The following is a 16,309-nucleotide window of genomic DNA, read 5'->3' as shown; positions in this document are numbered from 1 at the left end:
TGTTTTGTTATTTAATATTCGATTTCAAAACAGGATTTGTGTAAAGCGATTGATAATCACGAAAATGATTTGAGTGGAGTCATTTCTTTGGGTGAAGCGTTGGATCAAGTAAGAGTTGACAAAAGACAAGAACTTTATTTGTCAGCACCGTAGGAAATAGCCTAATTTTCAGTAGATATCTAATTTCACGAACGTATTACTTACAGAACTCTAACAATAAAATGATACTTTATACTTACATACTCGTATGTGTATGGTTCCAATACTTCAAGTTTTGACTATTATGTTATCTATATGATTATACTAATTTAGAGGAGTTGGTTATTGGTACTTCTAATGTTTATCTGGATTATTATACCTAAGATCTAACTTTTCAATGACGATACTAATGGTAGTTGTCGTAGATCAGTTTAAACGTAATCCTTCTGTTTATTATGACACGATACTAACTTAAACTAATTTTCAGGCTATCTTGGCTAACTTGAAGAAGACTGAGAACGATGTTGACAAATTAACAGACGAGTTCAGTGATCTTATTGAAAACTGCAACGATACTAGGATCACAATGAACTTACAACAAATGACATCAAGGTTCCAATCAGTACAGTCAACTGCAAAGGAGCTTGTTAAGAAATGCGAGCAAGCCGTCAATGACCACAACGCTTATCAAGAAAAGTACAACCAGTGCAATGATTGGTTGAAGGCTGCTCAACTCAAATTCGACGAGTGCAAAGAAAACTTGTCTAACACACCTGAAGGCATTAGTGCTAAGCGAGAAAGCCTTAACGACCTGCTTAGTCAGAGACGTAACGCTACACTCCTCGTTAACAATACTTTTGAACTTGGAGAAAAGTTATATCCCTCTACATCGCCTGAAGGAAAAGAGATAATAGAACAACAGTTGCATGAAATTCAACAAGCCATTGACAATTTGTATGATAATATCACTAAAGCTGAGCGGGACCTTGATTCAGAGCTCAACAAGTGGTCGTCGTTCGAAGACAACCTTAAATCAGTACAGAAATGGTTGTCTACGGCTGAGAAGAGCCTTCCAAAGGATATAGAACTAAAAGCTACTTTGGATGAAAAGCGTAACCAATTGAACGTTTACAGAACATTCTTGCAAGACGCTATTACTCATCAACAAGATATCGTAGACTTGGAGTCTCGTGCCCAGAGTCTTCCTGATGTGAGCAAGGACATTTCAAAGGAAATAAACCAACTTAAACAAAGGCATGATACTATTCTGGCGAGAGCTAAATCGTTTGTCGAACAATATGAAGCTATTGTTAACAACCACCAGCAGTACACTAAAGCCGTTAAAGAGCTTGAAGAATGGGTTGAAGCGACGCATAACACAGCCCAATTATGGGGCGATGTCAATCTTGAACGCGTAGCCCTAAGCAGTAACTGTGAAAAACTTAAGTCCCTACAGTTGAACCTTCCTGAAGAAAAGAACCGTATCGACAAAATTCGATCACTGGGAGAGAAGGTCCTACCTGGTACTATTAGCAACGGACAAGCAAATATTAGAAACCAAATTGATGCTTCACACCAAGAATGGGAAGGCCTGGTATCATTTATTAATAAGACTATCGAGTCATTGGAAAGCAAGATCCAACAATGGAATGAATACGAGAACATGAAAGACCAATGTTTGGCATGGATAAGAAACACAGACAACCAAATACATGCCGTCGACTTAAAGGCCACTTTACCAGAGAAGCAAGAACAGTTTAAGAAGTTCCAGGAGTTGCAAGGTGAAGTGCGTGCTAAAGAGCTAGAGATCGACAACATCACAGAAAAGGCTCAACACTTGCACACCAGTGTATTTGGACCGCGTGCATCTCAAATATCAGATCTATCTGTGAAGTATCAAACTCTTTCACAAAAGGTTAAAGATCTAACGAACAGATGGCAGCAATACGTGAAGACTCACCAGGAGTTTGCCAGCAATGTTACTGAGTGCTCCCAATGGATTGAAGAGTTGAGAGACAAGCTTGACTTCTGCGCTGATTTGAGTTCTTGCTCACAGGATGACCTTGAAACTAAATTAGTCCTTATTCAAAACTTGTTACTTACTAAGGATGAAGGTTTCACTAAAGTACAGTCTCTTGTAGAGCTAGCGCAAAACGTAATGGCTAATACTGCTCCTGCGGGTCACGAAGCAATTAACAACTCATTAGTTGCCCTACAAGAACAGTGGTCAGCGTTGTTGTCCAGAATGATTGAAACCAAAAATATGTTGGATGATTCTGTTACAAAATGGGCAGGATTCCTTGAACAGATACAATTGATTGAAAAGAGCAACACTTACCTTGAGAACATGTTGGCTGAATTGACTCCATTTGAGACTACGATGACTGACAAAAGAGCGCAACTTGAGAAACTCAAGGAAGTTGAAGAGAAGGCCCGTTGCGACCGTTTAGACGTTGATACATTAAAAGCTAAAGCAGCCGAAATGATTGCTAGTGGCCAACAAAACCAGGCTGCATCAAAGGCTCAACAAACATTGAACAAGTTCGACAACCTGTATGATAAGGTTAAAAAACTGCTTGCTGACCGTGAAGAACAGTACAAGGACCATAGATTGTATAAGGAAGCTCACGATGAGCTCATTCAATGGTTAAGTAGAGCCAGAGAAAAGGTTCCTTCATTAAAATCGAAACCATTGAGTGATAAACTGGCTATTGAAAATTCCGTAGCTCCTCTTGATGCTTTGATCAACAAACAAGCTCAGGGAGAATTATTGCTTGAACATCTGCAACATACTGGCGAAGTTCTTCTAGCAAGCACATCCTCCGAAGGACAAACTATTATCAAAAACGAAATGAAAGCCTTAAAAGAAAGTTTCGATGACCTATTCAATGAAATTAAGCAACAGAAGGGTAAATTAGAAGAAACTGTCAACCAATGGCGTGAATACAAAGATGAGTACGAAAGATTGTCTGATTGGTTACAACAAAAAGAAATCCTCATTAAGAACCAGAAGTTGGCACTGCTAGGCACTGCTAAAGAAAAAGGAGCTCAAGTCAACGAGGTCAAAGAAATTGTTGACCAGTTAAATAAGGGTAAAGCAGATATTGACAAGTTCAATGCTTCAGCTTCTGGCCTTTTGTCTTCTCACTTGGACACTTATGTAAACAACCAGCTGCGTCACCTTAACTCAAGGTACCAAGTTCTAGTGAACATGGCTAACGATGTCCTTAAGAAAGTTGAAACAAACTACGAGCAACACCAGACCTATGACGATAATTATGCTAAGACCAAGAAATGGATTGATGACGCTTGGGAAATAACACGCAGTGGCAGTGAAGCTGGCAGCAACAGCAGTAAGGAAGCCCTGCAGAAGCGTCTAGAACAAATCGAGGACTTACTTAAACGTCGTGAAGAAGGGCAGAATCTAGTACACGCTACAGTTAACAGTGGAGAGAAAGTCCTCAGAAACACAAGGTCTGATGGAAAGGACAAGATCAACACCGAACTAAAAGAACTTCAGAACGAGTGGGATCGTCTAGTGAAGAAGATGACAACGGCTAAAGTTCATCTCGAAACAGCCCTACTCCAATGGGCTGATTACAGTTCCAGTTATTCACAACTCCAGCAATGGATATCCGACAGAGAAGCAAAACTACAAGAAGTGTGTGAACAAAAAGTCGCCAAATCCAAGAAAGGTCAAGACCGTCTTGCCGGTCTTACGGCTGGTCTTAGCCTTGGCGAGAGAAAAGCCACACTCCGTCAAACAAACAATATTGTGCAAGATATCGTTTCGTTTGAACCCATGATTCAGTCTGTAACTTCTAAGGCTTCAGAACTTATGCAACAAGCTCCGGCATCTGAAATCACCAGCAAATACGAGACTCTTTCTAAACAAGCCAAAGACTTGTACGAGAAACAGAAAGAGACTGTTGAACAACACCAAGCATTTATTAACGCTGGTGCAGACTTTGTCCAATGGATTAGAGCTGCCAAGGAGAGGTTAGGAAAGTGCTCTGATGCTACCGGAGATAAAGAATCCTTGAGCAGTAAGATATCGCAACTCAAAGTGTTGGAGAGCGAACTGCCCGAAGGACAAGCTAAACTACAAAAGGCTTTGGAACAAGGTGAAATATCTTGTGGCTTAGCTGATGATGAAGATAGAGAAGAAATTGAAGAGGAAGTAGCTCTTATGCAAGAAGAGTACGATACCTACGTGTAAGTATTGATTTTTAACAAATATTTTCTTACAATATATTTTTAAGTAATACTTTTTAGAACTCGCTTTACATAATTTTATGGTATTACAGGGAACAACTTAACAACACTAAAGCTCTGATCGAGGGTGGTATCGTCAAGTGGACTGAATACGAAGAGCAGTACAAGGAAGCCTTAGATTGGTTGTCAAAGACTGAGAAATTAGTGCAATCCTTCAATAAATTACAGAATAACTTGGAACAGAAGAAAGTTGTTCTTGAGGAGTTCCAAGTAAGTTTCAAACCTTTCTTATGACTTTAACACATTCTTCTTTTATTATTTTTATCCTTATAACAATTGTATAACACGATGTAAATTACAGGAACATCTTCAAACTCTATTTGACTGGCAAGCAGAGCTGGATAAGCTGAATGTGCGCGCCCAGACCTTACTGGAGACCTGCGCCGATACCAGGATCTCTAATGGTATCACTCAACTCACCACCAAGTACAACGCTCTGCTATCGCTGGCCAAGGAGGTTATGAAGAGACTTGAACTCCATTATCAGGTAAAAATACACTTCTTTTATCAACTTTATTTCGTCACAGCCAAGGTTGTTTTTTCAAAAGAAGATGTTTTTCAACATTAAATGCCAATTTAACCTAAAACAATGTAATATTGCCTTTTATAGGAACACCAACAGCACAATGCTCTGTACGGCGAATGTCAAGACTGGCTTGACAGGACTCGAGAGAAACTCAACCAATGTGCTGAAATACCTAACAATTTGCCCGAAGTGAACAGCAAACTAAACACAGTAAAGCTATTACGTCAATCATTGGAGCAAGGCCAGAACAAACTGAGATACCTTCTAGAGCTTAAAGAGAAGGTGATCATGAACACTGAACAGACAGGAGCTGCCAAGATACAAGAGGATACTGACAACTTGAAACAGGAGTTTGATAAACTGATAGCAGACCTGCAAGACGTCAGAAATAAACTGACGAACAGAGCGGCTCAGTTTGATGATATTTCTAAGGTATGTAGCATTAAAACTACAAGCCGCAAGCTTTAATATTAAGCAGTTCTAAAAGACCAGCAATGCAACTAACATTCCTCTAAAACATTTCTATAACATTTCAGATCCACAAACTCCTGGTGGAATGGTTGGACGACATCGACCAGAAGATCCAATCAGACGACTCTCTTCTCAACGATCTCTCTGAGAAGAAGGCCAAGTTGGAGAAGTTCAAGACATTTAACAGAGACATCGATTCTCACAATGATCTTGTTAAGAGATTAAACGAGAAGTTGAAAGAAGACTCCTCGCTCAAATCAAAGGATATTGTGGACACGTTGAAACGTTATGACGGTATCAGGAAGACTGTCAATGAAATGATTACTGTAAGTACACTTTCGCAAATTATTTTTATGTTTCATTGCATTTAATGAATTCTTACATATCTGTTTTTCTTCATGATAGAAACTGGAAGACTACGTGAACTCACACATCCAATACAAAGAATCCTACGACAACTTCTACGACTGGATCAGGAACTGCAAAATCGAAATTCAGCAGTGCTCTGACTCCCACGGTGAGAAGGATTCGGTACAAAAGAAACTTCAAAAAGTCAACAAAATCATTGAGTCTCTGCCTAAAGGAGCCGCTTTATTAGAAAAGGCAATAAGCTTAAGCAATGCCGTACTTGAAACTACTGGCAATGAGGGAAAAGACAACATCAATCAAGAAATTAAACAACTCAAGATTGAATGGGAGAACCTTCAACAGATTTGCAAAGACACGAAGAAACTGTTAGAAAAATGTATCGCCGCGTGGTCTGACTACTTGGAAACATCTGAGAAGATGAGCAAATGGGTGAAAGAGTTTGATAACAAGCTGAAGTCTGTACAGAAGGTCGACAAAATTACTCCTGAACATCTTGACAAATGCCGCGTAAGTATTTAAATTATTTAAACAATAACAATAGTTATTATTAATAATATAGTCATAGGAAGTACATCAATCTTGCAAATTGTTTGTTTAACTAATTGTTTTAACACATATTTTACAGGAACTTCTGTCTGAAGCTTTGGGACACAAGCATGTTCTTGAAGAACTCAACGATAGATGTGAAAACCTGATGGAACAGAGCGCGTGCGCGTGGGTTCGTGACAAGACAGTAAATCTGCAAACTGAATACACGACTCTACTTACCAAGATTCAGGGTCTTGTTTCTAATGGTGAAAAGAACCTTTCTGATCACACTGAGTTCATCAAGGCAAAAGAAGACCTTCAACAATGGCTCGAGACTGCTCATGGAACAGTCCAAGACTCTATTGGAGTCGGTGATATTGAAATCACTAAAGACAAACTTGAGACAGTCAAACTAGTAAACAACAGGATGACTGAAGGTCACCACTTACTTGTTGTCTTACAAGAAGCCTTTAAGAAGGCGCTCAACAACACTCCACCAGAAGAACAAGATGGTCTGCGCAACGATGTCAAAGTCCTGCAGGAAAGCTGGGATCAGTTAAAGATTGACCTGAACTCCATCACAGCACAACTGAAGGCTGCGATCGGTAAATGGGAGGACTTCGAAGAATCTAAGAAGAAAATGGACCAATGGATCAAGGACACAGAACAGAACTTGGACAAAGTACCTCCCACTGGTGGTGAGTTAGGTGAGATGAAGACTCTTTTGGAGAAATACAAGCATATCGAGGATGAAATTGACAACAAGAAACCAGAATTAGACAGACTGAAGAGTGAAGCTGCCGAGCTCAGCTCATGGGCTAAGAAACCAGCTGTCAAAGAGACCGTTACAGGAATCGAGAAAAAATGCAAAGCTTTACGAGCTAAATGCGCCGCTAAGCGTGCAGAGCTAGAATCCGAGATCAAGGACTACAACAACTACCACCAATCTCTACAAGACACAGAGAAATGGCTTCTTCAAATCTCATTCCAACTCATGGCACACAACTCTTTGTACATCGCTAACAGAGAGCAAACTGAGGAGCAGCTAGCCCAGCATGCGGTCCTTCTCGATGACATTCAGAAATACCGCTCAACGTTGGACGATCTGGAAGCTAAAGGTCAAGCTCAGATCGAACGCTACGAAGCAACAACACCAAACATCCGTGAAACTGTCGGCAAACAACTAAAGAATGTCAATGACAGTCATAAGAGCCTGTTGGCTACTGCTCTTCAGATCGAGCGTCGTCTGCGAGAGGGGCTTGCGAAGTTCAAGGAGTACGAAGACACTTTGGAGAGCATCCTCAATAACTTGGATGAGATGGAGCCTGCTATCACTGAACTCGACGTACCAGTTGATGGACTGTCTCATGGTCGTGACCTACTGGACAAGGCTAGGGTATGTATGATGTGGACAATCAATAATTGATTCCATTTTTTTTATTCACATTGTTCACCGCAGTGATCAGAACAATGTAAAGCATATTTTTTTTTAAAACACATTCTCCAAAAGGAGGTGATAATCCCAATTCATCGGTATTTTGTTTCTTTTTATGTTTGTTACTTTGGAATTTCGAAATGAACTTGAAATAGTATTTTATTTGTTCTTCACTTTAACATGCCTTCGTTACCACATTTTCGAGTATGATTTCTGACTGATGATCTATGCAGGGTCTCCACAACCGCCTGCAGACGGAGAAGTCCCGTCTCTCAGCGGCAGTAGCAGCATGCTCAGCTGCCGCCGCGTCGGTCTCCCGTCCATCCTCGCCGGCGGACTCCGCGCCGCTGCCCGTCCCGCCGCGCGAGCTGCACGTACGAGCTCGTCTCGAAGACCTCATCGACCAGGTACTTGCAGCATCTTCTAAGATCCTCGCATCCGATGTCTTGACGACGTTCTGAAAACTGACTGATACTGACAGTCTTGTATGTGTGTTGCTGTGAGTGTGAAGGGCGGGTTTACTGCGTTTTAGGATTTTTCTTGAATATCGTGCCTTTTAAAAGTATAAGTATAAGTAATTTTTCAATTAAGATTCAAAGTCAATTTTGTGTGTGCCTTGTAAGCGAAAAGATAATGGAATAGGATTATTTACCAAATAAATGTTAGATACATTATTCTTCATACGTTGATAGACAAAAATGTTATTTACATCATTAAAATTAAGTAGCAACTAAATAGCAATATAGACGTACCTACATACTATATTCCTATATAAAAAGTGTTAAGATTATTTAAGTAGGTATAATCTTAAAATTAAATTATCAAGAACGCAGTATGACCCGCCCGATGGCTTAAGAAACCGAATGTTCTGCCAATTAATATATTTAATGAATCTATGCTTATAAGTTCGCCAGGTCAACAAAACGAACAGAACCAACGTATTTGATGTAAGATAAGATAACCTATTATACCGAATAGTTAACAAAATAGTAGATAGTCTGTAGTTAGACGAATAATGTAAAGGCTTTATCGTTGGCAATGTAACTTTTGTGCACCTGGTTTTGTCTGGATCAAGATTATTCTTACTAACCTAAAGTAACTTCACTATCCTTTTATCTTAGTACGAAAAGTCCATAATGATACTTATTAAAAAATATCGTCTTACCTGTCTTCATCTTCTGCCATTCACTATAGTCCTAACTATTTATCGGATAGATAAATTTGGCTGGAATATAGTAGTTACTACTAACAAGCAAAAAGATAATATTAAATTCAAAGTAACAGGTTCGTAATTAAAGCTCTTCTTCCTACCTCTTCCTCACACTTGCTATCTGCCCTGATCAAGAACCCAAGATAGACAAAAATTTTGCAGTCTCTAAATTAGACATCTCCACTTCTCGGTAACGCACCAGATTTGTGTCACCCACGAGTTTAGTTTTGGTCGGGTTAATACGAAGTCTACGAAATTCTACACTTACATTTCAATAGAATTTACTAATTTCGGGAATAATCATATAACTGTTTTTGTGTGAAAGTTTCGTGTTTGTAATGAGTGTTGTGTAAACATTTTAACCAATAGTATAATATGACTATTCTAAGATATAAGACTAATTAAAAACGTATTGAACAACATGTATTATTTTGATAATGCAGTGACGGCTGGTTGTAACTAGCAATCGTCTTTTAGGGCAATGTCTAATTTTAAAGCGTCAGGCGCTAGAATAAATATTGACTACATTGCTTACAGTAAAAAAAAAGAAACTTAAGATCCAACTAGAGAAGACATGCCAGACGGTATGTCATCAAATTAGATATTATTTTCGAGTCAAATTTAAAAGAATTCATTTCACAGTTTTATTATTCAGAAAGCCGAATCAACCCATTGAAAGAAAGCAGGTCATCAATGATATTACAAAACTCCAAACAAAAGACGCGACAATTGTTCAATTCATTCAGAAATATGAATAATCTTGGGCCAGACAATAAGACTCAGGCACCGTTTGTTTAACGCAAATATAAGCGCACTCATAACATGAATCACTTAGTGTACACGACCACATAATACCACAATGTAAAGTTGAATCCGAAATGCTTACGCTAAATGACACGTTTTATAACTTATGGATGAAGAGAATATTACAAGTTGGCTGAAACTGTTAAGGAAATGAGTAATGTTTGTGCTTTGAGAGATAAAAACAAAAACCTACATAGTTAAATTTGCAACTGCAAATACAAAGTTACAACAATGCAAAATCATTGAATATGATACTGGAAGTAATACTTCTATATTTATTTATATATAACATTTGAAAAAAAAAACATATTTTTGTAAATAATGATTTAAGAATCTTAGAGTCATGTCCAGTTGCTTTATACTCCAAAAAGCCTACATCTTTGGCCAATTAAAATGTTTTCTCTATCCACCCTATAACAAATTAATAAAATATAATAAACTAACAAGCACTGTGTGTTTTGATGTCTGTGTGTCATGCATGGTTTGTTTATAGAAACATGTGAGCGATGTAGGGAGCGCGCCGCGCATAGACCTTATACTAAAGAATCTCGAGGGACCCGAGTTTGGGCAAAAGCTTTCGACTTTCGAAACCAAGGTAAGGAGATCAAATAAATTGAAGAAGGAATATCTAGTTTCAAGAAAAAAATAGACCTTTGAATGAAGACTAGTTACTAAGTAGTCAACAATCTCTTATAACAATGTTTGAACGAAAATACTGTTAACATTATTCCAAGAAACCCTTACAAGTAAAGGCATTGCTGTTTAAAAATGTTATTATATAAATAATGCTCTTTTTTTTTAGAAAGACTCGTATAAAAGTTATTTTTAATTCACAGAAATCAGCTTATATGCAGCAAACACTTGTACACTTCCATCAACATTTCATTTCGAGAATTTTCCAAATTCGTATCATGTTTTAACAGTATAAATATCCTGCAGGTACAAAGTCACTTGGAGACATTAGGAGACGCCGTCCATGGCATGGAGGAAGCTATGAAGCAAGTCTTAGAGATCCAGGAATGGATAGCGGTCCACACTGCGCTGGCGCGTGACTGGCTCGCCAACCCATCTAAGTTGAGGCCGGAGGCTGCCAAACAAGACATGGCCGCGATGAGCGATGCTCTGGTCTCACTCAGTGAGAAGAGGAACAGGCTCCTCACTGAAATACCAACCGAAGGTAAGTTAAAACAATTATAAATGAAACATTGCTATGTGTATTTAGATTCCACTACCACTGAGTGTAACTGTGTTGGATCTGTAATAATTGAACAGTGAACAGCAACGACTTTACTTGTGTATGTTTTGTAATTATAATACGTTTGATTGAATGTAATATTATATTATTTATCCAGGACTTGAAGATGAAATTAACCTTGAAGAAGAACTAGACAACCTGGAACAGGCTATACTGAAGGCTATGGAAAGAGAAAAGGGCAACCAGGCCATCATCGATGCTTTCCGTCACAAATGCCAAGAAATCCACGACTTCTTCGACGCAGTTCTTAAGAAGATGTGCCTCGCTGACAAGGGTTCCGGTCTGCCTTGCCCACAGAAGCTCAGTGCTCTGAAGGAACTGTCCTCTGAATTCGGACAGGCTGGCAAAGACAAGGTCGACAGCATCAAGTCTGTTGGATCCCAAGTGATCAACATCGTCAGCAATCTGGAGTCTCAGCAGGTGGAGGAGCAAGTAAGTTGTAGTTTTAAATAAGCAATGACTAAACGTGACCGTGTCTAATTTACCAGTAGTATTGTGACATCACCGTGAAATTACTCATTATTCGTTGAACCGGATATTATTGTCAATTACTTTACGAAGATATCTTAGTGTCATTTACTTTTTATTCATATTTTGAAAATATATTTGAGTAACTTTTGTTTCATCATTAAGCTAATAATTATTTTATTTTACTAGATGAAGTCAGTGGAGCGAAGATACAACGACATAGCTAAGCGCATTCAACGCAAACTGCAAATGCTTGAGATCACCTACAAAGCCATTGACGGTACCAAGAGCGAAGTTGCCGCACAAAACGAATGGATGCAGAAGGAAATCGACAACATCCTTCACCCTGAACCTCTCGGATACGAAAGCAAATCCGTTAAAGAGAGACAGAAGAAGGTTGCCAATCTTCTCAAAGAGACAGATGGTAAGAAAACTGTTATCGACTCTTTGGAAAAGAAGGTCAGCAACATTCAAGCAGAATTGGAACCATCTGAACAAATGCAATTAGAGTCTGAACTATCTGAACTTTCATCTAAGCAGAAGCAACTTGCTTCTCTAATCAAACAAGAGATTGAGAGACTCGGTGTATGTGCTGAAGATAGAAAGAAACTTGAAAATGACATTGAAAAGGCCAAGAACTGGCTCAAAGCAAAACTCGCCGAAATCAAGAAGCTTGGTGGCCCAGTACCACTTGAGGCAGCTAAAGTTGAAAAAGAAATTGCCATTCATAAGAAACACCAGAGCGAGTTGTCTGAGTTCCACAATGATACTCTAACTGAAGTCATGCGTCAAGGCAACGCTGTCTCTAAAGACTGTTCTCCCGACGAAAGGGCTAAGCTACAGGCAATCCTAGAAGACCTGAATAAATCTTATACTTCAGCAAAGGTTGACATTGATGACAAACTTGCGGCTCTTAACAAACTATTACAAGGCCGTAACGACTTCGAATCTGAAGTTGCTAAGTGTCAAAGCTGGTTGAATGAAGCTGAAGTAGCTGCTACACCTGAACTCCGCACTACCAGTCTTCAACTGCTGGAAGAGCAACTTGCCAAGTTCGAGAAACTTAGTAAAGAAGCCGACGATGTTGAAAAGAACATCGGCAAAATTAAAGATAAATCAAAGGATATCATGGACTCACTTTCAGATTCCAATAAACTGCAGCTTAAAGAACAAGTCAATGTGCTGTCTGACAGGTTTGCTAGAATTAAAGCCATTATTAACGACAAGAAGGGCATTTTACTCAAACACATCAAGGAGTACAAGGATGCGGCCGCCAAAATTGCTGCTGCTCTTGAATTCCTGAACGAAATCCAAAACAAATTGAAGGCTCTGAACAAACCTATTGGAAGCAAGGTAGAAGACGTTCAGCCTATCATCCAAGCCTACGAATCTATCTTAGCGGACCTTAAAAAGAACAAGGCAATGTTGAACGAACTTCAAGGTGGAAACTTACACGATCTTCAGGACATTTTGACGCAACAAGATGACCTAATGAGCACTATTGAAGACCAAATATCTAAACTGAAACAGCTGTTACTTTTGCGAGAACAATTCTTCGCTCTTGTCAAAGAAATTGAAGAATTCATTGCCAAATACACTGAACTTACGTCTGAAATTGAAAAGTCAAACGACTCTTTGGAAGATAAGATTAAGCGTTATGATGACATCATCGTTAAGATTCAAGGTTGCGAGGCTTTACTTGCAACAGCTACAGACAAAGGTCAACAAATCGCCGCTGAAGGTACTGTTATGGACAGAAATAATATTACTGAACTTCTTCAATCTTTGAAGCAACAACTTCTTACATTGAGAAGGACAGTTGAAGCCAAGCGTCAAGAACACGAGAGAGCAGCCGCAGAACACAAGAAACTTGGTTCAGATCTTTCTGATATCCTCCAATGGCTCCATGACAACGAAGCCGCTGTACACTCGCGACCACTCCTGAACAGGGATGTTGCTAGTGTAGACAAGAAACTTACAGAACACGCTGCCTTAGTGAAGAACATCCAGCCTTATTTGGACAAACTTGCCAAGATAACCGATATCATCAAGAACGATGACGGTGTTCCAAGTACTTTACTAGAAATGGTATCTGAAGGTAACTCACTTAAAACATCTCTACCAGCTGAGTTGGCCAACAGAGAGAAATACTTGCAAGACAACAAGAAATACAGACAACAATACCTGCAGCTGGTTGAGAAACTGAATATTTGGATCAACGAAGCGACGATACGCCTGGATATGGGTAAAAACGGAACAGACTTCGAGAACATCGAATCTGATCTTGAAGAGCACAAATCGTTCTTTAACTCATCTGAGCCTTCAATGAAGGATCTTGTTGGAAAGCGTATGCAGGAAATCGTCGACAAAATTTGGCCATCTCTGGCTGCTTCTGAGCAAGACGAACTATCGAAGGACCATCAGAAACACAACCAACTGCTGAAGAACACTCTCAATTCTGCCAAGTCCCGCCAAGCTCAACTGGAGCAAGACCTCGAGATTTGGAAGGACTTCTGCCAGCTTGTTGACAAGATCAAGGCGATCTTGGACAAGAACAACATTCAGGACGAGCCAGTGACGTCAGTCGACGCGCTCAGACTGCACTTGGAGAAGTTGAACCACGCGAAGAACGATCTTGAGGTGAGTCTTTTATATTGAAGTGGGAGACTTGTGTAGCAACACCAAAACATTACTCTTAAAGAAAAATAGCTATATAGACTGATATAAATTGATAGAATCAAAGAACTGATGAAAGTAAGTTCTAACTGTTGTTGCTACGCTAATCTGTACTCGTATTTCATTAAGTTAATTAGATTTTTATATTTCCTACGGCTGGCTGGTTATTTTCTACAACCAAGTTGTTATTCGCGTGGATTATCATGTACCACTCAAACCGTTACATTTCTTTCTAAGATCGGTTGTTTACACAAACAGCTCGTCCGAAAATAACATTGAAATTCGTAAGAACTGGAACAGTAATAATAATAGCAATAGATTGGACGAAACATTAATTAGAAATATTCAAATCAACTTTGACAACACGCACAATTGATTAATGTCCATTCTTAATGTTAATATCATTTAATTAGATACATGATACACTTATCTGCATATTTGTATACTATTAAAACTTTCATTGCAAATATTTGACGAACTTATTAAGGGGCTTGTGTTATTTTTATCCACAATAGTAATTTTAGACCGGAATGTCTGACGGAGTGTTAATAAATCATTCAATTTTGATCAATTTAATTGAACACATGTTCCAGTTGTAATATGAGTCACAGCCTGGAAATTCGTTTCGATTTCACACTTCCTATTGTTGTTTGTGGATGAGAATTGATACTCTATGGACGGGGAAATCCCTAAAAATGTTATTTGTCCATCAGTTCTTTTAGTCAATCCTGGTGACCTTTATTACTGAGAATTAACGTGTGTAAGACTAAAATTTTCACATTATATTTTGAGGATAGAATGGAAGGCTAAATAACGAGAAAAAAATATGACATAATCTTAATTTTATAGCACTGTTTCACGTTATTCTGTATTTAATGAGGTTAGTAAAAATTGAAGCAATTCTATACATCTCAAGACAAGAGAAACAGACTATGGGATAATAAATTCCATAAAACACCGCTAGACGGCGCTAGATGTTGCTATTAATAGCACAGTCAACGGTATTAACATGCATAATTGCGTGGTGCTCACGTTAAGTTTAACAATGGCAGATAAAAAATACAATATCACAATATTGATGCTGCAAAATGAATATTTTTTATACTTATTATAATTTTAAATGAAGTCAGCTCCGTTAAAGGTGCGAAATGGCTCAAGTAGCGCCGGTATTAATACGTGAAGATAATATTGAAGTTTCAAGTAAAATAAAATAAATGTCAAAAAGAGAATGTAAATTAAAATGTCTCTTGGCTTTAATAAAACAATGCGTTGTCGGATTTCAAATCGAAATTCATTTATTTAAATAAGCCACTAAGGGGTACTTTTTAAGAGGAAATTACAAAATTAAAAAGAACATAATTTTGTGCCGAGATTTGATCCTGGGACTTTTGATTTGGCAGTCTAACGATCATACCCCCTAATCTATCACTTTTCCCAACTTGGCTTTGTAAGGTTGCTGTAGACACCCTTTTTTCGGATGGGAATTATTCAAATGACTCCTGCCGCTTTTGGTCGAACGAAATAGAGTGTCAGACTTCTACTGACTAAAACCCTCACATGTTCCTTCCTTCGCCTTTCGTGTATCGACGGCTTATCAAATGTTATTCAGTTGAACGTTTTACATCAACATAATTAATATTTTGGTGTATAACATCACTTATACGATTTTATCATTGCATGTCATATTACCATATAAATTGTATTGTCGGTATCTTATATCTTTTGATGATAAATCGATTACAAGCTGATAGCTGACGATATTTTGTCTGATATTTTTAGTGTGTCATTATAACTGTCATATTTTTTTTAATAGAACTGCGTATCAAGTTTTTCTACAGCAATTTGTATTTAGTACTAATTTAATTAATTATTTTTTGTTTATATTTAAGGGAATGTAACGTCAAAACCAGTTTTAATTAAGGAAAATATATTTTAATTCTCACAGTAACTTTAACGATAAATTGTATTTTTTTGTGCTTATAGGCTTTTTACGTCAAACTATTTTTGGACGAAATTCCAAAAGTTGCTATAGTTTGCCTCACTTTCCTAAATCGCCATATTTTTTGCTAGATACTTCGACTCGTGTTACCGCATTTGGTTGCTCTTATTTTAGTATGAACCACTGGGTTAATGCACTTGATTTCAAGGCCCATTGTTGTCGAATTAAGGCGACGTTGCGAAAAGTAATATGACTCACTAGAAAAAAAGAACTCCTATAAAATAAATTCTTAGTAGGGAATGCAAAACTAATAGACACTGGATCCATCACAATTGGAATAATGTATTACTTGGATCTATATATTTTCACTTCGA

At 38.3% G+C, this 16,309-nt stretch overlaps 1 protein-coding gene across 4 annotated transcripts in view; it reads left to right on the top strand.

Moving 5' to 3' along the window:
• Positions 1 to 16,309, top strand: part of LOC113497210 (nesprin-1-like) — a 180,878-nt gene that overhangs the window by 88,585 nt on the left and 75,984 nt on the right. For 3 of the 4 annotated variants that reach the window (XM_026876639.1, XM_026876638.1, XM_026876637.1), the window contains 12 exons: positions 467 to 4,194; positions 4,287 to 4,464; positions 4,556 to 4,741; positions 4,865 to 5,212; positions 5,317 to 5,577; positions 5,657 to 6,127; positions 6,246 to 7,544; positions 7,817 to 7,990; positions 10,091 to 10,192; positions 10,537 to 10,774; positions 10,950 to 11,284; positions 11,510 to 13,960. In XM_026876639.1, coding sequence (XP_026732440.1) covers positions 467 to 4,194; positions 4,287 to 4,464; positions 4,556 to 4,741; positions 4,865 to 5,212; positions 5,317 to 5,577; positions 5,657 to 6,127; positions 6,246 to 7,544; positions 7,817 to 7,990; positions 10,091 to 10,192; positions 10,537 to 10,774; positions 10,950 to 11,284; positions 11,510 to 13,960 — 9,771 coding nt within the window. The remainder of the gene's footprint in view (positions 1 to 466; positions 4,195 to 4,286; positions 4,465 to 4,555; positions 4,742 to 4,864; positions 5,213 to 5,316; positions 5,578 to 5,656; positions 6,128 to 6,245; positions 7,545 to 7,816; positions 7,991 to 10,090; positions 10,193 to 10,536; positions 10,775 to 10,949; positions 11,285 to 11,509; positions 13,961 to 16,309) is intronic. The other variant, XM_026876640.1, reaches the window with a different exon arrangement.

The sequence above is a fragment of the Trichoplusia ni genome, chromosome 9 (assembly GCF_003590095.1).
Source record: "Trichoplusia ni isolate ovarian cell line Hi5 chromosome 9, tn1, whole genome shotgun sequence".
In the NCBI taxonomy this organism is placed as follows: Eukaryota; Metazoa; Arthropoda; class Insecta; order Lepidoptera; family Noctuidae; genus Trichoplusia; species Trichoplusia ni.
Note: the sequence above shows the minus strand (reverse complement) of the source record. Positions and strands in the feature narration are given on the sequence as shown.